The sequence below is a fragment of the Mustela erminea genome, chromosome X (assembly GCF_009829155.1).
Source record: "Mustela erminea isolate mMusErm1 chromosome X, mMusErm1.Pri, whole genome shotgun sequence".
Taxonomy (NCBI): domain Eukaryota; kingdom Metazoa; phylum Chordata; class Mammalia; order Carnivora; family Mustelidae; genus Mustela; species Mustela erminea.
The window spans coordinates 9,916,107-9,941,144 of NC_045635.1; the positions used below are offsets into that span (position 1 = coordinate 9,916,107).

At 44.5% G+C, this 25,038-nt stretch overlaps 1 protein-coding gene across 3 annotated transcripts; it reads left to right on the plus strand.

Moving 5' to 3' along the window:
* On the plus strand, window positions 1–24,233 carry RAB9A (RAB9A, member RAS oncogene family). 3 transcript variants are annotated; one of them, XM_032330273.1, is made up of 4 exons: window positions 1–188; window positions 406–590; window positions 18,835–18,865; window positions 23,281–24,233. In XM_032330273.1, exon 4 carries the CDS (start codon window positions 23,311–23,313, stop codon window positions 23,914–23,916), a length of 606 nt encoding a protein of 201 aa, XP_032186164.1. In that variant the 5' UTR covers window positions 1–188; window positions 406–590; window positions 18,835–18,865; window positions 23,281–23,310; the 3' UTR covers window positions 23,917–24,233. The 3 variants fall into 3 exon arrangements, with proteins under 3 accessions (XP_032186164.1, XP_032186165.1, XP_032186163.1); XM_032330272.1 differs by lacking the exon at window positions 406–590 and having other exon boundaries at window positions 2–188; XM_032330274.1 differs by lacking the exons at window positions 406–590; window positions 18,835–18,865.
* Window positions 24,234–25,038: the final 805 nt, after the last annotated feature.

Consider the following 25,038-nt stretch of genomic DNA (forward strand, 5'->3'; position numbering starts at 1 on the left):
AGGCTCCGCCTCCCCGGGCCCCGCCCCGGCCCGCCGCCATGTTGTTCCCTTGGCGCTGGACGTGAGCAGCCGGAGTTGCACCCGGGCAGAGCTACGGTCTCCTGGCAGCCTACCCCCGACCTTCTCTCCTCGTTGCACCCGGACGGGCCAGTCGGGAGCTCCCCGGGCGTCCTCTCTGTGGCCACGAAGTGAGTGGAGCGCGGACGCCCCTCGGGGCGGGTCGGGGGCCGGAGCAGGGCGCGCCAGCGTCGGGCGCGCGAGCGTCAGGGTCTGGGGGGCGCGTGGACTCCGAGTGCGGCCTGGCCCTCGGCAGCTGGGGCGGGGGCTGCGCGCGCTCGCGGGGCGATCGTCCGGCTCGGGACGGGGGACGGCTTGTTGCCTCCTGTCTCCTACTGGCTGACGCAGGAGAAAAGACGAGTTCCCACACCCACGCAACCCGAGGAGAGGGACACACACCCAAACACGCGGGGACACATGGAGAGACGCCCGGACATCTGGAAGACACACGGGGACACGCGCAAGCACCCGGGGGAAGAGAGATCCATTAGCACGGGACGCGCGCGGACCCAGACGCCCGGGGAGAGCGACACGTACGCACGTTCTCGCGGTGGGGGTGGGGTGGCGTGGGAGAGGTCCACACACAACACCCCGGAAAACACACACACATACGCACACACACACACACAAATACCCCCAGCCCCGCGGGGACACACATTTGCACCAGCCTTTCCCCCAGCCGTTCCAGGACACACACACATCCACGCACCCCAGCCCAACCAAACCACACCGTACCCCCGAATGATTAACATAAGAGAAAGCAAAGGCGCTCGCACGGGTTTGTTTTGGGCGACCTCTGACACGCTGCCTGGGTGAACATTTGCTAACGTGTTAATGGCCACTCACTTAAGGAGTTTGGAATGTAAAGCCCATGCTGGGGGCTGGCGGCCGTCTGGGGCTTTATCTGATTGAGACTCTGGCTAAGGTTTCAGAATCGTGTTCCTTTCTTCCAACTTCGTATGTCAGGAGGCAAGATGAGTATTTAAAGTGCCAACCAAACAGTTGTGGAGGTGTTAGTTGTCTTTTTGTCGTTGTTTTTCTTTTTAAGTGATGATACATCCCGTGACCACGGGTCTTTTGAGAAATGACTTTTCTGCCAGTTTCCAAAATGTCATGTGATCACAGTCTTTTCACAAGATTTCAGCAACCCGATGAAAATAAGTAGAATTTGATTTCTTTTTTAAAATTAAAGAAAAATTCTTTACATGTTTTTCTGTTTCTCATACCATTGTAATGGGTAAAAATCCATAAACTGCCTGTAGTCTCAAAAACTATCGCGGATCCAAACTGTAGAGATGAAGGAAACCCAGAATTGTTCAGTTTTTTTCAGCCATTTAGGAAGGCTGTGCTTGTGCTCGCTTCGGCAGCACATATACTAAAATAGGATGGCTGTGCTTAGTTTCTCTTTCAGGAGCTTAGTCCGTAACTCTCAGTATCTTATTTAGATCCCCAAATGTAAGACAGTGGTGTGATCCGGATGCTTTTAGGATTTTTGTGTAGGCATTGTAGTAAATTCCTTTTGCTTATACTATAAAGCTTCTGGTTTGATGACTTATTTTGGAGAGTTTCTGATTTGGGGTTATTTTTGGTCTATCATTTGTGAGGTTGGAGTAGACCAACGAAAACTAAGAACATCATTGGCCTCGGCTCTCTTGGAGGTTGGGGAAATACGTTAGTGCTCTTCCTGTTTTCCATTCTCCCGTGCTTTTCATTTCTTTCTATCCCCACCACTCTTTCCATGTAGACTGTAGTACTCTGGAGGCCTGAAGCCAAGTTTCTTTGGTTCTACAAGTTAATTTTTAGCCTCCCCTTGTTGCTCACCATTTCTTGGGCGGTCACTCTGGCACTGGATGTTATAGTGCATATAATTCCTGTTCAGACATCATTTCACTGAATTCTCACGACAGTTTTTTTTAAAGATGTTATTTATTTATTTGAGAGAGAGACAGTGAGAGAGAGCATGAGCAAGGAGAAGGTCAGAGGGAGAAGCAGATTCCCCATGGAGCTGGGAGCCCGATGCGGGACTCGATCCCGGGACTCTGGGATCATGACCTGAGGGGAAGGCAGTCATCCAACCAACTGAGCCACCCAGGCGTCCCTCACAACAGTTTTCTGATATTAGCTCCATTTTACTCGTGAGGAATTTGCTGGGGCCATAGGAAGGTTAGGTCTGTTTCCCAGGTAATACAAGTAGGGAAGAGGGCAGAGCCAGGATTCAAGGCAAGCCTTTGTGAGTTTTGTTTTGTTTTCATTCTTTCTTTCTTTTTAAAAAAGATTTGTAAATGTATTTATTTAAGAAAGTGAGAGCGAGAGAGATATCGGAGAGGGAGAAGCAGACTCCCCACTGAGCAGTGAGACTGATGCGGGGCTGGATCCCAGGACCCTGAGATTATGACCTGAGCCAAAGGCAGAGCTTAACCAGCTGAGCCCCACAGGCACCCCCTTTTGTGAGTTTAGAGCTGTAGTTCTCATCCTGGAGACATTTGACAATACGTGCAGGTGATTTTGGTTCTCACCTGAAAGGGAGTGCTGCTGGCTGGCATCTAGTGGGTCGAGGCTGTAGATGCTGCCGAGCATCCTAGAGCGCTCAGCACAGCCCTCCACAACGCAGAGTGGTCTGGCCCAAAGTGTCCCTAATGCCAGGATTGAGAAACCCTGCTCTACAGCAGTCTGTGTAACTCCGGGGCTAATACATTTCAGGGCTTGTGTAGTTCTTCAACTGCAATGTCATTTTTCCTATTTAGGATATCTCCTAATCATTTTTAAGAAAGAGCAGTGGGGAAAATTTAAGAACTTGAAGAATTTCCCTTGACCAAGAGACGTATTCATTCATTTGAAAGACTAAGGAGGGAGCAGATCATTTCTGATAACAGAATCTTTTCTTTTTAAAGATTGATTGATTGATTTTAGAGAGTGCATGTATGCGGGCAGAGGAAGGGGCAGAAGGGGAGGGAGAGAAAATCCTCAAGCAAGACTCCCCACCGAATAGGGGCGATCCATGCAGGCAGGGCTCTATCCCAGGACCCCGAGGTCATGACCTGGGCCAAAATCAAGAGTCGGACCAGCTGACTGAGCCACCCAGGTGCCCCCAGAATCTTTTTTTTTTTTTTTTAAGAGGTTTTATTCTTTCATTTTAGAGAGCGATCGAGCATGGGATCAGGGGAGGGGCAGAGGAAGAGGGAGAGAGAATCCCAAGCGGACTGCGCTGAGCACAGAGCCCGCCACCAGGCTTGATCCCACAGCCATGAGATCATGACCTGAGATGAAACCAAGAGTTGGGTGCTCAGCTGAGCCACACAGGTGCCCCCAGAGTCGGTTTTTTTTTTTTCCTTTTTGTAAGGCAAAAGTGTCAAAAAGAACTTGAGAGCCATTTCAGAGCTGTTGAAATAGACTTAGGGGTTTGGTTTCTGAATTATTCCAGTTGTCAATAAACACCGGCAGTCTGTTGGGCACTGATCGGAAGGTGCTGATAGGAAGGATAATAGGGAGTCACCAACTCTGGGAAGCTTACAGTCTAATCATAATCAGAAGAGCAGATTCTGACTCTGCCCGAGAGTAAAATTTATTGCCTGGGCTACTCAAGGTCAGAGGCTAGGTGTCATTAAGAAACAAAACAGCTGTACACCAACTCACAGGTACCTGTAGGCCATTTACTGTGACTTAGGTGAAATGGGGAAGCAGTTGATGTATTTCTTTTTTCTCTCCCTTTTTAAAGATTTTATTTATTTATTTATTTATTTGAGAGAGGGAGAGAGATTACAAGTAGGCAGAGAGCGGCAGGGAGAGGGAGAAGCAGACTCCCTGCTGAGGTAGGAGCCCAATGTGGGGCTCGCTCCCAGGACCTCAGGATCATGACCTGAGCCAAAGGTAGACGCTTAACCGACTGAGCCCCTAAGGCGCCCCTGATGTGTTTCTGATAGCTTTTTAGGTTGACCACATCTGAATATTTATAAGAATCAAATCAAGAAGCCATTCTTGTTGAGCATAAAATTCTTCCTTACATTTAGCCTTAGTAGGCCCTAGTTACGCATGCATTTTATCACGGAAATCAAGAAATAAATGATGAGGGGCGCCTGGGTGGCTCAGGGGGTTAAAGCCTCTGCCTTCGGCTCAGGTCATGATCCCAGGGTCCTGGGATTGAGCCCCGCGTCGGGCTCTCTGCTCAGCGGGGAGCCTGCTTCTCCCTCTCTCTCTGCCTGCTTCTCTGCCTACTTGTGATCTCTGTCTGTCAAATTAATAAATAAAATCTTTAAAAAAAAAAAAAAAGAAATAAATGATGAATTTTTTTTTTTAATATTTTATTTCTTTATTTGACAGACAGAGATCACAAGTAGGCAGAGAGGCAGAGAGAGGGGAGGACGCAGACTCCCTGCCGGGCAGAGAGCCTGATGCGGGGCTCGATCCCAGGACCCTGGGATCATGACCTGAGCTAAAGGCAGAGGCTTTAACCCACTGAGCCACCTAGGCACCCCTAAATGATGAAATTTTTTTAGAAAACGACCTTTGCATCATTTTTTTTTTCCTGTTGTTTTCCAGCCATTTCACCATACCTGTCTAAGATTAGGCCCTTCATTATATGTATTACTTCATTGTGGTGGTCAGTGTTAACTGTTAGGGGAACTTTGGGGGTAAGTGATTCAGAGGAGGAGTCCAAAGGTTTGGCTGTCTCTTTAGGCATCACTGTGAAAGTGTTATTCAGGAAGCCAAGGTGGCATCCTTTGCGGGTAGCTTTGCTTTGGACTTCTGCTAATGGACAGCATGTTCTCTGTTAATTATAGATTCCTCTGTCTCTTATCAGGAGTTATCTCCTGTGGGGAGAAGGGGATGCTGAATTGTACACCTAAAAATGACTGCTATCGAAGGGCATCTGGCAAAGGGATATGTGTTCTTTCCTGATGGGAAGGATTTCATTCTGGGAAGGGTCAAGAGGAATTGGTGCAGGAAGAACCCGCGCTGGCCTCAGAGGAGGCTTACTGCGTCTGCAGTTGGCTTGCTGCTCGGCCAAGTTAGGTCACCACGTTTCTTTCTTTGTGCAATGAGGTGGTTGCACTTGACGATTTCTGTGAGATTATATGACACCAAATAGAGACGTCACGTTACCGGCTTCCGGGTAGTTCTGCTCCAGGCAACATGCTGGTAAAGCAGCAGGAACAAGCCAAATAGAAGTGTGCTTGTGTGTTTGAGAAACGCGTCTCACTTGAAAGCTAACTGGGTAATAAATTTCTTAGTCAAAACCAAGGACGAGAAAATAGGGCTTGTGACTAAGTAGGTCATCAACAGAGAACATTTATTAAGGATTCGGGGGGGGGGGGCGATGAACTCGTAAAATGACTCATGGAGTTGGGAAAGCAGTGATGCAGAGGCACGTTCTGGATACCTGAGGGAGGAAGGCCTGGGGGCAACCCCGGGGTGTAAGCAGGGGGAGGAGGCGGGGCCTCTCCTTGCTTGCAGAGGGAAGGCTGGAGGTCGTCCCAGGCTTGTGCTTGCCAGGGAGCCTGGGGGCGCCTAGGCTTGTTAGATACCTTGGAGGGGAAATCCCTGTTTTCCAGAGTGAATCTTGATATTGTACATGTTGTGCAAATGGAGCTCTGGCTATTGCCACATTCTGTATTCCATTATTTTTTGTTAATTTTTGACCAGGGTGGATACAGGGTTTAGAATATTGTTGCTTGCCGTGAAGACAGGACAGCTGGAAGTAAGTGAACGCAGGTCACTGACAGCTAGATCAACATGGGGCGGGGGAAGATCGGTCCGTAGTTCGAAGGAAATACAGAAAGGAAGCAGGTGGTGGAGGCTTTACATTCTTTCCTCACTGAAGCCAGCTCACTTCGTGGTGCAGAGTCTGGACCCAGACCACTTCTGTCCAAGGCCTTCCAAGTCTATGCTATTGTTTGATAGGGTAACGAGAAAGAGTATGGAGCAACTCGATATACTCCTTCCGTGGCCACATTCATTATCTAAGTGTGAAGGCTAGCAGAGCAGTGTAAACTAACACACTGAACAGTTAGTTCAGTGTAAATGGAACTATTTAAATTCCAAATTCTTGTGAATTGGGCTCGGTTTTTGGGTACAGAGGCCAATGTAGTTTTCATACGAGTGGTTGCATTGTCCGTGTTAGAGAAGCCTGAAAAAAGACTTACAGATTTCTCTTCTGGACTTGCTATGTAGAACACTTAGAGGAGTTTTAATTTAGTTTAGGTTTTTGTTTGTTTGTTTTTGTTTTTGAGAGAGTGAGCATGAGCAGTGGGGAGAGGAGGCAGAGGGAGGAGAAGCAGACTCCTCGCTGAGCAGGGAACCCCACTTGGGACTTGATCCCAGGACCCTGGTATCCTGACCTGAGCTGAAGACAGACACTTAACCGACTGAGCCACTCAGGTTCCCTTAGAGGAGTGTTTAAATGATTTAACAGGTTCAAAAAGTTAGAACTCACTGGGCTAGGCACCTGCTGTGATCTGTGCAGTTTCTCATTTGTGTATTTAATAAGCAGTGATTAGATAAACATACCTGAAAATACATATATGGTTTAGCTGGAAGTCAGAACGGAACAACAGAAGAACTGCTTGAGGACTACACATTGGTGAATGCAGAACATTCTCTGGAATGAGTTCCAGTTTTATTTTTTCTTTATTTTTTTAAAGATTTTATTTATTTATTTATTTATTTGAGAGAGAGAGAGGGAGAAGCAGAGTCCCCACTAAGCAGGGAGCCCAATGGGCTGTGTCCCAGTACCCCAAGATCATGACCACATCCCAAGGCAGACACTAAACAGACTGAGCCACCCAGGTGCCCTGAGTTCTAGTAATCCTAAATAAAATTTCATAAATAGTTGTTTTGGAGCAAACAGCAGCTACCCTTGTATCCTCTTCCACATTAATATTTGCGTAGTACTTGATTTTTTACCACACCAGCCCTGGAAAACCCAGCTGTGCGAAGATAATGATGTCATGGAAAGGAATGCGGTACAATCGCATGTTGGAACCCTAAGCTCCCCCGAGCGCCAGCTTGCAGGGTCTTACGGACGCCTGCCGCCTCTGTGGCTCCCTCAGAAATGTAGAAGAGCCCGCCCGGCCTCCCTTGTTGTCTGTAGGGTTTCATCTCCATTTTCCGCTGTATGTACTTCTTTAGGGAGTAGATTCGCCAGAGAAAGGGGCCTCTAGGTGCAGATAGGGTGGTCATGGGGTCTGTGGCCTTTCAGGAGAAACCATTGTGCTTTCAGCCTGGCCAGCCTGTCTCAGGAAATTTCCAGAAGTGTCCATATGCCTCTTCAGGTGTTTCCTGGGAATCAGCTTTCTCATTGATAGCTGCTTCTCTCCCAATTAGCTTTCCTTGTCTCTTCCGTTTGTCGTTACTAGAACATTTGCTTTCCATCTCAATTTCATTGCTGTCTTTCATCTATAGTTTTTCCCTCTTCTTATCCTTTTTGGGTTTATATATTTTTTAGAATTTTTTTGTCATTTGGTGGGAGTGAAGGTAATACATGGTCGGCCTGCCCTGTTTAATTAGATCAGGGAAGTTTACTTAATCTTTGTGATACATAGAACATAGGGTGATAGTGTGCCAACTTGCAGGTGATTTGTTGTATGCCAGGTACCTAGTAGACACTCAGTAAACAGTGGTGGCTCATGTTATTGTGGTCATAACATTTGTTATTTGAGCAAAGAAGACAATGGCAATAGGTAGGGAGGGAAGTGGACACATTCTTGTGTGGGTGAATGGAATGAATAGAAGAGATTGTGGAAATGGGGAAAATAATCAGCTTGGCTTTACATATGTTGAATTTGAACTGCCATCGGGGTATCACATGAACATTATGAAAGGGGTTGGAATTCTTTTCCCAAGGAGGGGGAGGATGGAGGTCAACTTTATGAATCACTGGGTTTTATATCCCAGGAAGATCTGGTTTGGGAAGAGGTAAGGACTTCAACCTTGCAATATACCTACTTTTAAGAGCTTGTTAGAAGAGGGAGTTATCTAAGTTGCAGAAAGCTAAGAGGAAGTTTTTGTTTTTGTTTTAAGATTTTATTTATTTATTTGACAGAGAGAGAGTGAGTGCACACATGTACGCACACAAGCAGGGGGAGCAGCGGGCAGAGGGAGAGGGAGAAGCAGACCCCCTGCTGAGCAGGGAGCCTGTGCCATGCCGGGCTCTACCCCAGGACCTTGGGATCATGACGTGAGGGGAAGGCAGACACTTAACTGGAGGAGCCACGCAGGCGCCCCCAGCTAAGGGGAGTTTTATGGACCATTAAATAGAAAGCATTGTCAAGGTCATTGCCAGGCTGTTAGACCTAACAGAGACAGTAATGGTGCCCGAGTTGAGGCTCACGCTGGAAGGTCCCACCTATGCCTCCAGCTAGAGGTGTGATACTTCATAAGATCCTCCCCCATTTGGGCCTCCGTTCCCTTATTTAGGAAAAATGTCTTGAGTACCCTTTGAGTTTTTATGTCCTGTACATCCAGACAAAGGGCTGTGTCTGAGAGAACTGACTCTCCTAGGTGGTCAGCTGTGGAGGTGTTTTCTGGAAGCGTACACAGTGAAGTCCTAAGAGAAGCACTTTTCTCTTTCTTTGCTTTAGGGCTGTTGGTCCAGTAGGCCCTTTAGATGAGGACTGGGGGAAGCCCCTGGATTGGCCTTACTTTAGGAGCTCTCTGGTGGCTTCTGCCTACACTCGGGGATGGAGAAGTTGGGAGCCTGTGTGCAGTGAGTGGAGTAGACAGCTGATCAGGCATAGAGGGGAAATGAGTAGTGATGGCAGAGTCAGTTTGGGCTTGGGCAGCTTTTTGTAAGCAAAGCCCCCTTCATACCTTGGTTGGGACAAACCGGGGCGTCGCTGACGGAGAAGTGGGATGAAGTGAGTTTCCCTGTAAGCCAGCTGCAGTTCTCTTCCGGGTCTTCTCAGTTGGACCCGGTGGCCACTTCCCCGCAGAAGTGGGCTCCTCTCCTCCAGCTGAGCCCTGTCTGCCAGACGTGCAGCTGTCCTCTTGAAGTACATCTTGGGAAATCCCCATTCCTCTTACTTAATTTCTTAACAGCCAAGAAGTTCTACTTTGCTGTGGCTTCATGTCTTACCGGTCGTGTTTGTGTACTATTCCCTGGGTTTTTGTGGAAGTTCTCCAGCCCTTACCCTTTTCTGCTCCAAATTAAAGAATAGGTTTCTTCTCTGACGAGTAAGAATCAGTGTTCCCTTAAGTTACAGCACGTCACTATAGATCATATTTAATTTGTGTTTTGCTACTTTAATGGGTTTTTCTAACATGCATATTTAAATTCATTTCTTTCACAATGCAGTCTTCTTCCTGAAACCTAGCAGAATTTCCAGTATTCCTATCTTGTGACCTTTATCCATTTTTTTGTCTTTGAATTGTGTCCCTCACAATGCAGCCTTAAACTAGCTGAAGTATCTTAAACAACCTTAAATTAAAAAAACCCTCTTCTTTATTTTCAGGCAGTTTAAGTGTCTTTCTCAGGTAAATGTCTTATTATAGATTTATGGGTGTTCTTTTAAGGACCTCATTTAAAAAAAAAGAAAAAAAGGACCGCATTGAACAGAACAGAGAGCAAAACATTATCCTCACTTCCAAGATTAGCAGCTTCCCATGAGTAAGTCTATTCACTGAACTGTCACGGTTCATGGTCAGAATGTAATATGTAAGTCTCACAGGTGATGGAGACAACGGAGAAAATAGTGATGCCAAATAAAGATGAAAATCTGGAGGGGGTTATGAGTTACTTACACACATGGATCACGCATCATATACAAATGACGAAGGCACGCCTTGCTGGCCCTTTCAGGTAGAGCAGGCAACTCTTGATCTCAGGGGTTGTGAGTTTGAGCCCCACGTTGGGGGCTTAATTTTTTACCTTAAAAAAAATTTATACACAGGGATGCCTGGGTGGCTCATTCGGTTAAGCAGCTGCCTTTGGCTAAGGTCATGATCTCAGGGTCCTGGGATCGAGTCCCACATCGGGCTCCTTGCTCCGCAGGGAGCCTGCTTCTCCCTCTGCCTCTACCTGCCACTACTCTATCTCTCTGACAAATAAATAAATAAAATCTTAAAAAAAAATTTGTACACATATACACACACAGTGATGTGGTCATGTGTTTATCATTCCATATCCCTTTAAGAATCAGATGAAACCCTTTGTACTTTTTTTTTTAATTTGCCAGATTTTGAAACCCTTTGTGTACTCTTGCCAGAGAAAAACTGAAGCACACACTTCCATCTGTACATTCTAGTTCACGTGTCGTTCTAGGTGTGTTTTCTCTCTGCAGCTCCTTCATGGACTCCGCAGTTAAGCACACTCTGTACCCGCACTGTCCCAATACTCATGTAGCAACTTAAATTTCAATTAAAGTTAAATAAAATAAAAAATTTAGTTCCTCAGATCAGTCACATTTCAAGTGCTCAAAGCCATGTGTGCTTCTTGACTGCCATACTAGATAGTGCAGGAATAGAGTATTTCCATCACTGCAGACGGTTCTTTCTGATCATGGTGCTCTGTATTTTCAGAATGGTTTAAGACGACTTAGTTCTGTAACCTCTCTTTTCCCTACACTCTCTCCATCACTGTTAATGATTAGTTTGTATACCTAACTATAGAGGTACCTTGTTTTAAGCAAAATTGTGAGTATATATGTCTTAGAAGTTTAATTAGGTGACTTATCTTAAAAAAAGAGTGCTTAGTGGGTCTGCTGGGTGGCTCAGTCAGTTAAACTTGGTTTTGGCTCAGGTCATGGTGTCAGGGTCGTGAGATCGAGCCCCACATCGGGCTCCACACTCAGCACAGAGTCAGCCTGAGACTTCTTCCCCCTCCTTGCTCCCCCATTACTCCCCCCAACTCGTGCTCGCTCTCTTTCTCTCCAATAAATACATAAAATCTTTTAAAAAGTATTTATTGAAATGAGTTCTTTAAATAGGGTGTTCTACTCTGGCATTGTGATAGTGTAGTTTGATTTACAGTTTTTCCCTTCTCTTGCTATGGAGTAATGTTCAGTGATCAACTAGATGATTTATTTAAGTCTTCACCGTGTGTGTGTGTGTACGTGTGTGTACCTCTTGCTGTGGAGATGAAGCACCCGTTAGAGTTAGTGCCTTCCTTGACTTGCTTCTTGCTCATGCATTTCAGCAAGACCACCAAGAAGACTGGAAACAGAGTGGAACTATTTATGTTGTTAAGTGAGACACACGGATAACTAAGATTCAAGGAATGAGTCCAGCTCTAAGTGAAAATAGAAATAATTCAGAGGTTATCCATGCTTTTGTTTCTTTGGTTAGTTTCTTTGAGCCTCAGGATAAGTGGTATGTTTCTAAACTGGGACATTCAGGGTAAATGCCAAAGGGAAGTGTGATTTTGAGGGAAAAAATTTGTTCCTAAATTTAAACCAAGAGTGATAAATTTAATTTAAGTGTTTGGGAGTAAGAACTAGTCAAGGGGTTACAGAGAATATGTTTCAAGTCTGAAATTTTGAGAAGAGCAGTTTACAAACCCAGCCTACTCTCCCTTCGGCAGCTTATTAGAGGAATGTTGTTTTTAATGTTCACCAGCTCTTTGTTGGTGCCAGTAGTACTTATTTTAATGTGGTGTTTTCATTGGACTTGCAAGAAAAAATTCAATTTTTTGTCCCTTCCCACACATGTTAATAGACTTCAAAAATAGAATGGTGGAAGAACTAATTAAATAAATTGTAAGCGTGGAAAGTACAAATAGAAAAGTAAGAATAGAATAACGAGAACAAAGGGGGAAATTATTTACTCTTTGTTCTCAATTTTCCGTTTATTTGATAGCTCACTGTATGTAAAGTTTTGTACAAGATGTTGCAGAACCAAAAAAGGACAAATGGATAGAATTAGGTGTGTTGTGTCCCTCTTAGGGAGTTGACCTTGTAATTAGGAAAGAGACACATACACAGCTGACAATGACAAGTGAGCGAGAGCTGTAACCGGATGGAAGTGATGATGAGAACAAAGAAAATTGGAAGATTAAGTTTCTGGGGGTGGCCGTGGCAAGCTTCCTGGATGAGGTGATCTGAACTAGGCCTTTGAACAGCTGGGAGTTGGGAGGGAACTCCCAGTCCAAGATAAGGGCCTGAACAAAGATTGAGCTGTAAATTCCTATGATAGGTGTAGGACTATGAGTTGTAGTGATATAATTGGGACAGGTTTGTAACTGAGGTTGGATGGCCCTTTGAATGCCATGCCCAAAACCTTTATATAATGAAAATAATGAAATAAATGGGGTTTGTTATCTGTTAAGAGTGGAGACAATTGGATCTATAAAAATAAAAAATGTCTGCCTTTAATCCCTACAAACATGCCTATTAGAGATTTCTATTTTCTCTGCTTGCATCTGACTCCCTCTTGGTTTGCTGTAGTGTAATGGCTTTGGAAACCAGCAAGGGATTGGGGAAAACCAGAGAAAAGGTTAATAAACTGCTAATAAGCTATTGATAATTAAGATTAAAGTATGCAATAGAAAAGTTGGAAAAATAGTGTTGTAAAAAGGGAAGGGTTGACATACAGTGCTGTTTGTCTTTAGTTTTGAGATATCTGCTGAAAGCATAGTCCATTTTCTTTCCTAAGAGTGACCTACTTAATCCGTTTCCTCATACAGACCAGTGTGTGCTGTATACAGCATGTGTTGGTGCCAGCCGATGGATTGTCATCCAGAGTTATCTGTTGTGTATGTAACAGGTTTATTTATTCAAAAGGACATTGCTGAAGCAACATGGAGGTCATTTGTGGCTTTACATAAATCTAATATTAGGGTTTAATTGACAGTTCTTAGACCATATACATATTTGTGTGAGTGTGTGCGTCTATAAATATACACCTACATTCTTTAGCTATAATTCACATACCATAAGATTCACCCTGTTAATGTATACAGTTCAGTGGTTTTCAGTATATTCACAAAGTTGTGCAGCCATCACCCACTATCTAATTCCAGAATATTTTCATCACCCCCCCCCAAAAGAATCCCTGTTCCTGTTAACAATCACTCCCCATTTACCTTTCCCCACCCATTTCCTGGTACCACAAATCTACTACCTATCTATGGGTTTGCCTGTTCTGAACATTACATAGAAATGGGACGCCACATGTGATATTATTAACGACTCAGCTGATGGACATTTGGGTGGTTTCCACTTTTTTGGCTATTATGTATAATGCTGCTGTGAACATTCATGTACAAGTTTTTGTGTGGGGGATGTTTTCATTTCGCTTAGGTATATACCTAAGAGAGGAATTGCTGGGTCATATGGAAAGTTTATGTTTAACTTTTTGCAGAACCAGGCTATTTTCCACTGTCATTGCACCATTTTACATTTCCACTAGCTGTGTGTAAGGGTTCCAGTTTCTCCATATCTTCATCAGTACTTGTTTATTGTCTGTCTTCTTTGATTCTGGCCATCCTAGAGGTATGAAGTTCTATCTCATTGTAGTTTTGGTTTACCTTTCCCTTCTGGCTAATGATGTTGACCATTTATGTCCATTTTTAAATTGGGTTACTTGTTTTTTGTTTTTAAGATTTTTTAATTTAGGGTGCCTGGGTGGCTTAGTCAGTTGGGCGACTGCTTTCAGCTCAGGTCATGGTCTCTGGGTCCTGGGATCAGGTCCTCCGTTGGGCTCCCTGCTTGGTGGGGAGCCTGCTTCTCTCTCTGCCACTCCCCATGCTTAAGCTCTCTCTCTCAAATAAATAAAATCTCTAAAAAAAAAAAAAAGATTTATTTATTTAGGAGCACTTAGGTGAGGTGGCTCAGTCAGTTAAGTGTCTGTCTTTGGTTCAGGTCGTGATCTCAGGGTCCTGGGCTTATGTGCTCTCTCTCTTTAAAATAATTGGTAAATAGATTGGTAAAATTTTTTTTTAAAGATTTTATTTATTTATTTATTTATTTGAGAGAGGCAGTGCACAAGTGGGAGGGGCGGAGGGAGAGAGGATCTCAAGCAGACTCCCCACTGAGCTTGGAGCCTGACATGGGTTTCAGTCTCACAGCCCTGATATCATGACCTGAGCTGAAAACCAAGAGTCTGACTCTCAACTGACTGAGCCATCCAGGTGTCCCTCTTGCAGACTTTAATATAAACCTGTAAGGTTTTATGTGGTTTGATCGTGGTCTGTGTGCTCTTTCAACACTCAGCAACAGTGTATTTCTACAGTCCCACCTTTCCGTGTTTCCTCAGGGAGTGAAAAACATCTCCAATTAGGCATTCAGGGCATTTGCATTTGCCCTCCAGTTTACATTTTTGCAAAATTTCTTTCCTTTTTTTCTTTTTGAGATGATTTTAGAATAGTATGGGGATGTATTTTTTTCTATAGTTTAGAAAATTGATAACTTGGGGGAAAGTATGGGCATTTTTTAATTGTATAATGTTTCCACGAAACAAATCTTTTTTAGAGAGCATGTTTCTTTAAAAAAAATTTTTGTTTTTTGTGTTTTTTTTTTGTTTTTGTTTTTCTAAGTAATCTCCACACCCAGCATGGGGCTTGAACTCACAACCCCAAGATCAAGAGTTGCACGCTCCACAGACTGAGCCAGCGAGGTGCCCTGAGCATGTTTCATTTTTACTGGACATAGTAGGCATGCCAGTTTCACTGTTACTACCTCTGCACCTAGAGGCATGTTCAGGGTGCATGAGGCATGTGGGGGAAGGGACTTCAGTGGGACATGAGGTCTGGTTTTATCTGTAGGGCTGAGCAGGAGTTAGAAGGGTAGCAAGAGCAGAGGATCAGAGCGAGGTGAGGTATAAGCCGCAGAGGGAACATTTTACTGCAGGATACCCTACAAGGCAGAAAAGCCACCATTTTCAATCCCAAAGCCCGCTGATGTCATTGGTAGTTGAAAGGAACCCTAAGGGCATCCGTTGAAGCTCTTCCGGAGGCCTTCCTCTTTCCCTGACTTCAGCCAGTTACCTTTCCGGACTCCGCATCAGAGCAGGTTGCCCGCCTCGAAGCTGTTTCAGGGCTTTCATCATCGTGGGGGTGTGGGCCGGGATCCTTTCCGTGGCTCGCAGGCCCTGCGTGTTCCAGCGCTGCGCCCTCCGGGCCATGCGGCCAGCGCTCTCCTCCCTCTGGGCTCCCGGTGCTCAGGCCTGCGCTGCGCCCTTCCTCTGCCAGGCTGCCTTTGCCGCTTCCTGGCTTTGGCTCCCTCTGCTTCTCTCGGGGTTTTCTCCTCCCCGTATTGCTGAGCTTCCCGCTTCTGAGCTCAGCCTGTGATTAGGCCCAGTTAGCCGCGGTCAGATCCCCCTACGGTGGAATCAGACCTTGGTGAGGCTGCTCTCCATGGACAGCAAAGTGATCCTCGAGACGTAGCTTTGGAAGAGCCTGCTCTGGGAACTGGTGTGTAGTTTCTCATGGACACACTTGCACACAGCCCGGTTTCCCCTGGCCGTGGAAGTTACCACCTTTTTAACTGAGCAGCAGGTGAAGTAGCTGGCTGAGTTACAGGGCCGCAGTGTGTGAAAATTAAGTGCCCCCGATGTCTGGATTCACATGCGAAATGCTCACATGTGGGGCCTGGGTGTGGCTGAGCGCCGCAGGAGTGCACGCTGCCTCTCTCACTCACCAACGGAGATGCTGGGCAGAATCCCCGGTACTGTTCAGATGGTTTGGTTTCTGGTTCCGTGTGCATAGTTGCACTCTCTGTCAGGTGCCTTTCATTGGTAGGTCTTGCCGTAGGTGTAGCACACATGGGTTGTGTGCAGATTGTCACTTTCCCAACTGCGAGCAGCACCCGCGGGGGGGCTGGATGGGTGTGGCACAAAGGAGGCTTCACTAAGCGCTTGTTGAAATAAACACTGCTTTCCACCCCCTCTGTGGAACTCCAGACTTCTGGGGAGATGCTTCAGAGTTCTGCCAACATTTGATTCACATTGCATTTAAAGCATGTATGGGGCGCCTGGGTGGTTCAGTCAGTTAAGCATCCAACTCTCCATATCGGTTCAGGTGATGATCTCAGGGTTGTGAGATCAAGCCCCACGCCAGCCTCCACAGTCAGCATCGAGTCTACTGCCCCTCTCCCTCTGTTCCTTCTTGCTTGTGGGTGTGTGCTCCCCACCCCCCACTTTCTCTCTCTCTGTAAAAAAAAAAGAAAAATCTTTTTTTTTTTTTAAAGATTATTTATTTATTTATTTCACAGACAGAGATCACAAGTAGGCAGAGAGGCAGGCAGTGAGAGGGGGGAAACAGGCTCCATGCTGAGCAGAGAGCCCGATGCGGGGCTCGAGCCCTGGATCCTGGGATCATGACCTGAGCCGAAGGCAGAGGCTTTAACCCATTGAGCCACCTAGGTGCCCCTAAATAAAATCTTCAAAAAAAAAAAAACTTAAACCGTTGAAATTCTGTTAAAACTTTAGGACTTGGGGCATATGGGTGGCTCAGTTGGTTACGTGCCTGCCTTCAGTTTAGGTCACGATCCAGGGTACTGGGCTGGAACCCCATGTTGGCCTCTGCACTTGGTGGGGAGTCTACGTCTCCCTCCCTCTCTCTCTGTCTCAAATAAATAAAATCTTAAAAACAAGACAAAACAACCTTAGGCATAGTTAGATGTGCTTTATTTATAGTACCTGTCAGTGGATTGAACACTACTGGTTCTGTCAGGTTAACTCGTCTTGTGTGGTTCTTGAAATAAGTCAGCAGTTGGCTCAGCATCCCAGCTACTGATTTTCATTGTGCCTGCAGCAGCCAACAGGAAAACCCTCAGAAATAAATGCAAAGACACTGAGTCTGGTAGGTTACATGGCAGGCTGTGGAATAGTCTCCCTCTCTCCATCTTTTCCTAGCTGTATGACCTCGGGCAAGGTAGTGGACCCGAGTCAGGGTGCTCATCTGTAGTGTGAGGATGGGGAGACACTTGAGAGGAGTGGATACAGTGAAGCAGAGTAAGGGCATACAGGGCGTAGTCAGTGTCACTGTTACAGCCGATGTTACTGTTGCTGTTTCATCTTTAAAGCCAGATATCAAAATTCTGAAGAGTCTCATTTATTCGTTGATTGAATTTATAAGTTAAGGGCTGCTGTATGTAAGTTTCACAACCCTTTGCTTAAAAAAGGTCTGTGTTGGGGGTAAAACCTTTGGTTTAGACTTAGAGAGGTTAGTGCTTTAGCCCAGCTTCCGGCATAATCTGTCACTCAGAAACCTTCCCGTTGATTCGATCTCCATGGCGAGGATCCTTCTGCTTCTTCACGTCCGCCTGCATAATCCTCCTCTCTGTTCTGCCCAGGACCCTTACTGAAATTTGAATTTAAGAAATGGTCATGCAAAAAAACTTTTCCTTGAAACCACCAGTAAAGACTTCATGTATTCATGCCACAGAAACTTCCTGTGCTCCTGCAATGAACTTGGCATTGTGGTGAAATGCTTTTACCTATTGTCTGTGACCTAGTGAATCTTCCCAACAGCCCCAGGAGGTAGGATGTCAGGTAGCTTGCCCAGAGGTGTGTGCTCTTGGCCTTTGGCACCAAGAACCCTCCTCCTTTCTGATAGTGGCTTGCTGTTCTGTCACAAGAAAGTTCTCACGTCTGCCTTAGCTGCCCAGCAGCTTCCCCGCACAGTGTCCGCCGCACAGTGTCACCGTAGCTTCAGCCCAGCTTTTCCTTTGTTGTGTTGGTGCCCCTCCTTCTCGTGACTATTACTTTTTCTTGTTTGTGTTAGCTTTATTTAATTCTTTGGAATAGGAATATTCTAAGCCACTCAAAACTTGGGCAAATTTTGAAGACTGACATTTTACATTTCTAAAAAATTTTTATTATTTGAGAGCACAGGTAGCAGAGGGAAAGGAAGAAGCAGGCTCCCCCCTGAGCAGGGAACCAACACAGGGCTCAATCCCAGGACCTGAGATCATGACCTGAGCCGAAGGCAAATGCTTAACTGATTGAGCCCCCCAGATGCCCCCATATTTTATATTTTATCCTAAAAAAATTTTATATTTGTCTGAGTGTGAAACTTAGAAGGGTGGGCAGGGAAAAACCTTCTTGAAAAAAATAATGATTAACATGTAGTATTTGGGGGAACCTGGGGGGGGGTCAGTTGCTTCCCTTGCTTGTGTGGCTGCACACACATACTTTTTCTCTCTCCGACAAATAAATAAATAAAAACCTTTAAAAAAGTGTGTAGTATTTGATTCTAGGATTTTTGGGGGGAGCTGAGAAAGGTCATGGGCAGCTTTCAGGTGTGGTTTTCCTTTTATTTTTATTTATTTTTTCTGGTTTTCCTTTTAAATTAAGAATCTGGGTGCTAGGGACGCCTGGGTGGCTCAGTTGGTTGGATGACTGCCTTCGGCTCAGGTCATGATCCCGGAGTCTCGGGATCGAGTCCCGCATCGGGCTCCCAGCTCCATGGGGAGTCTGCTTCTCCCTCTGACCTTCTCCTCGCTCATGCTCTCTCTCACTGTCTCTCTCTCTCAAATAAATAAATAAAATATTAAAAAAAAAAAGAATCTGGGTGCTAATACAAGTCATATTCACATTTTAATTTCTTTTCTTTTCTTTTTTTTTTTTATTTTTAAAAAGATTTTATTTATTTATTTATTTGACAGAGAGAGAGATCACAAGCAGATAGAGAGGCAGAGCAGAGAGAGAGGAAGCAGGCTTCCTGCTGAGCAGAGAGCCCGATGTGGGACTCGATCCCAGGACCCTGGGATCATGACCTGAGCCGAAGGCAGAGGCTTAACCCACTGAGCCACCCAGGCGCCCTTAATTTTTGTTTTTAACTCTAAAAACTATAAAACAAATTAAAAGTCCATTGCTAAGGTGAGCTTTCTAATTTTTTCTTTGCAGATAATGATGCTGCTTGAACTGAACAATTAAGGTAACATTTGTGACTTAAGTAATAATGCTTTTCTTATTCAGAAATCTTTATCAAATTTAGCTGAATTATTAAAGTCATGTTTTAACCTTGGTGAGGATTTTCATTATTGCCCGTGGGCAATCATTCCGAACTGTGGGGTATAAAAGACTTCACATTATATTTTAAGGTAAGTTTTGAAAATAACGGGATACCTTTATTCATTCATCTTATACTGAAGTTTGAAAGGATTTTACTGTTTTTAGAAAAGAAAAAGGGAGTATTTTTAATGTCTCTAAGCCAGTTATGGTTATGTTAATGTATAGATTGCCTGAAGCTAGCTTGTGTTGGATTCTGTGGAAAATAAGATGGTTTATATACTTACCTGTATCACCATGTATGTTTATATACAACTCTGCAGTAAGAATCAGAGAAATGTTTGTATATATACTGTGTTAGCGAATGCCAGCATCCTTGCAAATAGGGTATCTGTGAGGCCCCACATTATTCATGGGAATTGTAGAAAATCATATTCCACTTCCTGGTGCATGGATCTAGAGTACCCCAGATTTGTTTAATTAGCACAATGGCACCAACAAGGAAGTCCCACATTATTATGAAAAAAGAAAAGAACTGTGTCAAAGTATCCTGATAAAATTATAAATGAAAAATCTCAAGGAATGTCTGAGACTTAATTTGGTAGATATATGCGGCTAGTCACCTGGGTGGAGGTTACTAGATTGCATAATCTGGTTTGTAATTTGCTGTGAAGATCCTGTCAATTCAGTGCTCTGCAGTAAAATTTTGTGTCTGGTCAGGTAGTTAGAGCTTACTCAAATACTGGAATTAATGATGCACTAGAATCACGCACATCTCTTACATCCTTAGAACACATAATGGAACTTTTGTGTTGTGCAAGGAACAACCGTGGGGTGGGGGCTGCTGGGGGAACGTTCTTGGTGTTGGTGATGACCATGCTGAATAGGTCCGAGGGCTCAGCAGTTCATTGTTAGGTGAGGTGGGGTAGGATCACCAGCAGAGGAGGCAGCATGTGCCAGGGCCAAGGCCAGGGAGAGCGTGAGAGCTGAGCAAGTAGAACTGAATTTCAGTCCCATCTGACTGTGTATTTCCAAATGACTGAAGTCAAAAATGGGGAGCAGCGCTAAGGTGTCTTGTCTTAGAAGTTGGACTTAGATCTAAATCTCTGGAGAACCAGTGAAGAGCATTAAGGATAAGGCCTTAAACCAGTGCTTCTTCCCCATGTCATAATAGCTGGCATGCATTTTTGGTTTTGTTATTCTTATTCTTTTTTTTTCTTTTGTATGAATTGAAATTGTTTAAGCAAGATAAAAAAAAAAACAGATTTTATCAAGTTGTTACCTATGTCAAGAGATTAAGGGGTTTGGGATTGTTTCAGTTTCCTCTCTGACATGAATTTAGTTTGGGCATTGAGCAGAGCAATCCCATGAAGTCAGAAAAGTCTCCAAGAGGTAAGTACTTTGATTGCCTCACAGTTTTGTTGGCCAATTTAAATTGTATCAATTATAGTAGTAATTACAGCAGTAGTAATTTAAAAGAGCCAATAAGAGTTATAGGCAAGTTCTACAGGTTTTACCAGAATAGTGTATCATGTAGTTGGAAATGCAGAATTCTTACACATTACAGGGAGTATTTAATTCCATTATACTAGGTCACATTTGGATATAACCAGGATATAGCCAGATAACGTTTACTGCAGTGAATTTCCAAATCCATCCTAGTCAGTGTAACAATGATTTTTCATGTCTCATTACCTTCCCATTGAGGGATTCATAATCTCTCCACTTTCATGTTAAAGTTAATTACCATTTTTGCTCTAGAACTGTGCTGGCCACTACAGCTGTTGCCTCTTTAAATGTGGCTATTCAAATTAGTTACACTTAAATAAAATTTAAAATTCAGTTCCTCATTGCCTCCAGCCACATGTCAGATGCTCAGTAGTCACATGTGGTTAGTGGCTGCCATATTGGACAGTGCAGTTGGAGGACATTTCTGTCATTACAGAAAATTTATTAGTGCTACTCCAAAGGTTGTCTCCTTTTATAAATTTTAATGTATTTAAAAGCCATGTAATAGTGAAATATTTACAGATTAAATGATATAATTTGATTCAAAATAAGTGGGGAGAATGGGGAGTTATGAAGAAATAGGATTTGCCATAAGCTGATGATTGGTGAAACTAGGTTGGGGATCCAGGGGGGGTTTCATTGTAGTATTCTCATTATTCAGAAATTTTGTGTATGTTTGAAATTTTCCATAATAAAGAATAAAAACAGAAGCCTTTTTTTTTTTTTTTTTTAAGATTTTATTTATTTGTCAGAAAGAGAGAGAGAAAGCACACAAGCAGGCATAGAGGCAGGCTCCCTGCCGAGCAAGGAGCCCGATGCGGGACTCCTTGTTTTAGGGACCCAGGCATCCCTAAAAACAGAAGCCTTAAATAGGAACAGTGGTCCTGTTGGCACTTAAAAGTAGCCTTCTGCGCCTGGGTGGCTCAGTGGGTTAAAGTCTCTGCCTTCGACTCGGGTCATGATCCCAGGGTCCTGGGATCGAGCCCAGCATCAGGCTCTCTGCTCAGCAGGGAGCCTGCTTCCTCCTCTCTCTGCCTGCCTCTCTGTCTCCTTGTGATCTCTGTCTGTCAAATAAATAAATAAAATCTTTAAAAAAAAAAAAAAAAGTAGCCATCTGGGGGTTGCCTGGGTGGCTCAGCTGGTTAAGTGCCTTTGCCTTGGGTCGTGATCCCAGAGTCCTGCGATGAGTCCTACATTGGGCTCCTGCTCAGCAAGGGGCCTGCTTTCTCCCGCTGCTGCTGCCCCTGCTTGTACTCTCATGCTCTCTGCCCCCCCCTTTCTCTCAAACTCTCTGGTAAATAAATAAATAAATAAATAAATAAAATCTTTAGAAAACTAAAAAACAGGTGCCTGTGTGGCTCAGTGGGTTAATAAGCCTCTCTCTTTAGCTCAGGTCGTGATCCCAGGGTCCTGGGATCGAGCCCCGCATCAGGCTCTCTGCTCAGTGGGGAGCCTGCTTCCCTCTCTCTCTGCCTGCCTCTCTGCCTACTTGTGATCTCCGTCTGTCAAATAAATAAATAAAATTTTAAAAACAAAACAAAACAAAAAAAGTAGCCATCTGAAAATGGGCATCTGAAATTCTACCCCACATAGGGTGGTGTCTGTGGTAAAAGGAAATGTTTAACCCTGCTCCATGGCTTCCCCAAAAGAGTATGTAGAGGACTGCATTTTTTTTTTTTTTAAGGTTTTATTTAGTTATTTGACAGCACAATCTGGGGGTAGTGGCAGAAGCAAGGGGAGAAGCCGGTTCCCCACTGAGTGTGGAGCCTGATGTGTGGGTCGATCCCGGGACCCTGAGATCATGACCTGAGCCGAAGGCAGATGGTTGACCGACTGGGCCACCCAGGTGCCCCTAGAGTACCACATTTTTTTTTTTTTTAAGATTTTATTTATTTATTTGACAGAGATCACAAGTAGACAGAGAGGCAGGCAGAGAGAGGGAGGAAGGGAAGCAGGCTCCCTGCTGAGCAGAGAGCCCGATGCAGGGCTCGATCCCAGGATCCTGGGATCATGACCTGAGCCGAAGGCAGAGGCTTAACGCACTGAGCCACCCAGGCACCCCTAGAGTACCACATTTTTAAGGCTTATGTCATTCCCTCTGGAAACACACAAGTGACAGCTCAGGTTCAAATTTATTAAGAGTTGCAGCTGCCCAAATGAATCTTGTGGGCAGAATGTGCTAGATTATGATACTCCGCTAAAAAATTCCATTGCTGCTGATGTTAATTTTAGCCAAGTCCAAATAGTGTTCCTAAGGCAGAGAATGGAGTCCATTCACTCAGTCATTGGCTTATTTTTGTTCACAGCCAGATCAGTCAGCTTCTGTCTCTGGTTTCCTGGTTACCAGTGCCTATGGTGATAGCGTCGCAAGAGAAAGGGGAGGTCATAGAGAAAACCCTTGGCACAAGATGAAAGCCATCAGTAAAACTGTCACTGTGTCACCAAAGGGCTGTTTGAAGTTGTTACAAGTACCTGCCTACTTTGGCCTCCTCGTGCGTCTCTAACAGATAGTGGGAGGGCTTACTGTGAGCAGAGAGTGATGGTGGAGAGCAGGGTCTTTGGGGTGCGACTTGGCCTTGAGTCTCTGCCTGTCAGCTGTGACCCGAGGAGGGGAAGAGTGAGCCCTCACCAGCCGTCTTCGGAGCAGCAGCAGGGCTGCATCTGGTATGTGGTGGAGTGCTCAGGCTATAGTAGCTCTCGCTGTTAGGTATTTTCTGTACAGAAAGGAAGGGGGACTCGGCGTTTTATTTCCCTTATGCACTGATATTCATAGAATCATGTAGAGAAATGTACAGGTCGAAAGGAATGTAATGGTACCTTTTTATTTTACAGGGTTCTAAAGTCAAAACCTTGAGATTAATAATGGCAGGAAAATCTTCGCTTTTTAAAGTAATTCTCCTTGGAGATGGTGGAGTTGGGAAGAGCTCTCTAATGAACAGATATGTGACCAATAAGTTTGATACCCAGCTCTTCCATACAATAGGTGTGGAATTTTTAAATAAAGATTTGGAGGTGGACGGACATTTTGTTACTATGCAGATTTGGGACACAGCCGGTCAAGAGCGATTCAGAAGCCTGAGGACGCCATTTTACAGAGGTTCTGACTGTTGCCTGCTCACTTTCAGTGTCGATGATTCCCAGAGCTTCCAGAACTTGAGTAACTGGAAGAAAGAGTTCATATATTACGCAGATGTGAAAGAGCCCGAGAGCTTTCCTTTCGTGATTTTAGGCAACAAGATCGACATAAGCGAACGTCAGGTGTCTACAGAAGAAGCCCAGGCCTGGTGCAGGGACAACGGCGACTATCCTTACTTTGAAACAAGCGCAAAAGATGCCACAAATGTCGCAGCGGCCTTTGAGGAAGCGGTTCGAAGAGTGCTTGCTACTGAGGATAGGTCAGACCACCTGATCCAGACAGACACGGTCAGTCTGCACCGAAAGCCCAAGCCTAGCTCGTCTTGCTGTTGACCGTTTAGAGAGGTTGCCTGTGTGATCTAACCAACTCACACACATACACAGAAAAACGCAGGGTGGAGAAGAGAATTAGCATTTGCAGCAATGGATCATCTACTCATAAAATTAAACTAACCGTATTGCTGTTTGTTAGTGGGTGGGAGAAGGGACACATCCACTCGTGGAAGAATCAGTGTACTCAGTAGCGGCACCGTACATTTATAAATTGTAATGGTGGTCTGTAACGTGTAATTTAAATATGTACGTTACCGAGCTAATAAATGAGATGATCAGTACTTTAATTATAATTAAAACACTTGGATATTCTGGAAGTTACTGTTTGTTTTTTTTCCTGGGAAAATGGAGAACTACTTTTTATATGTGTATATTTTTATGTAATTAGCATTCAGTTCCTGGTTGAGGGAAAAAAATTCCCGAAAGCAATAATGTTAAATAATAAAGATTAAAACCTACTGCATTTGCACTGTAGTTATTTGATTACTTCTTCATTCTCTTTAAAACTATTTAAGTGTTCACATTTTCATTCTCAGTGTCAGAATTGCTCTCACTAGTAATCATTCATGTGCCACGTGTGGGCTCCCCACCCCCAAAACAGAAGCCAACTTGATCACTCCTGGAGGAAATACTAAGGATTGTACTTCGTGTGAGGATAAACGACATCTTTGTTAGGTCACATAGTAATGCCTTCCCTATCATTGAACACTGTTGAGTGATTTCTACTCAAGGAGATTTTGATAAAGCGATTTGTAGTCTTTTTGCAGGTAAAGTTCATATACCCTGCGTTTGTGCCTGTCCCATCGTGCCGAGGCAAAGCAACCCACTGACGGTTGTCAGGACGTGCCGGGTCCGGGTTAGCATGTCCTGCTCATGGGGAGTCCCTGGAAAAGAAGAGCAGTACCATTCAGTAAGCTAAGCTTTTGACAGTCTCCTCTCCTAACAGAACAATTTGGCTATATGCAAAACATTTTGACATTTTGAATTATGGGGAAATTAAATCTCTTCATGTTCTCCGCTTAGAGGCAGTTGTTGCTTTTAGTATTTATAATCAGTCCCCGCTCCCAAAACTGTAATCCTCCATCAAAAAAACTGAAATAGGAATCCATTAACAAATTGGTG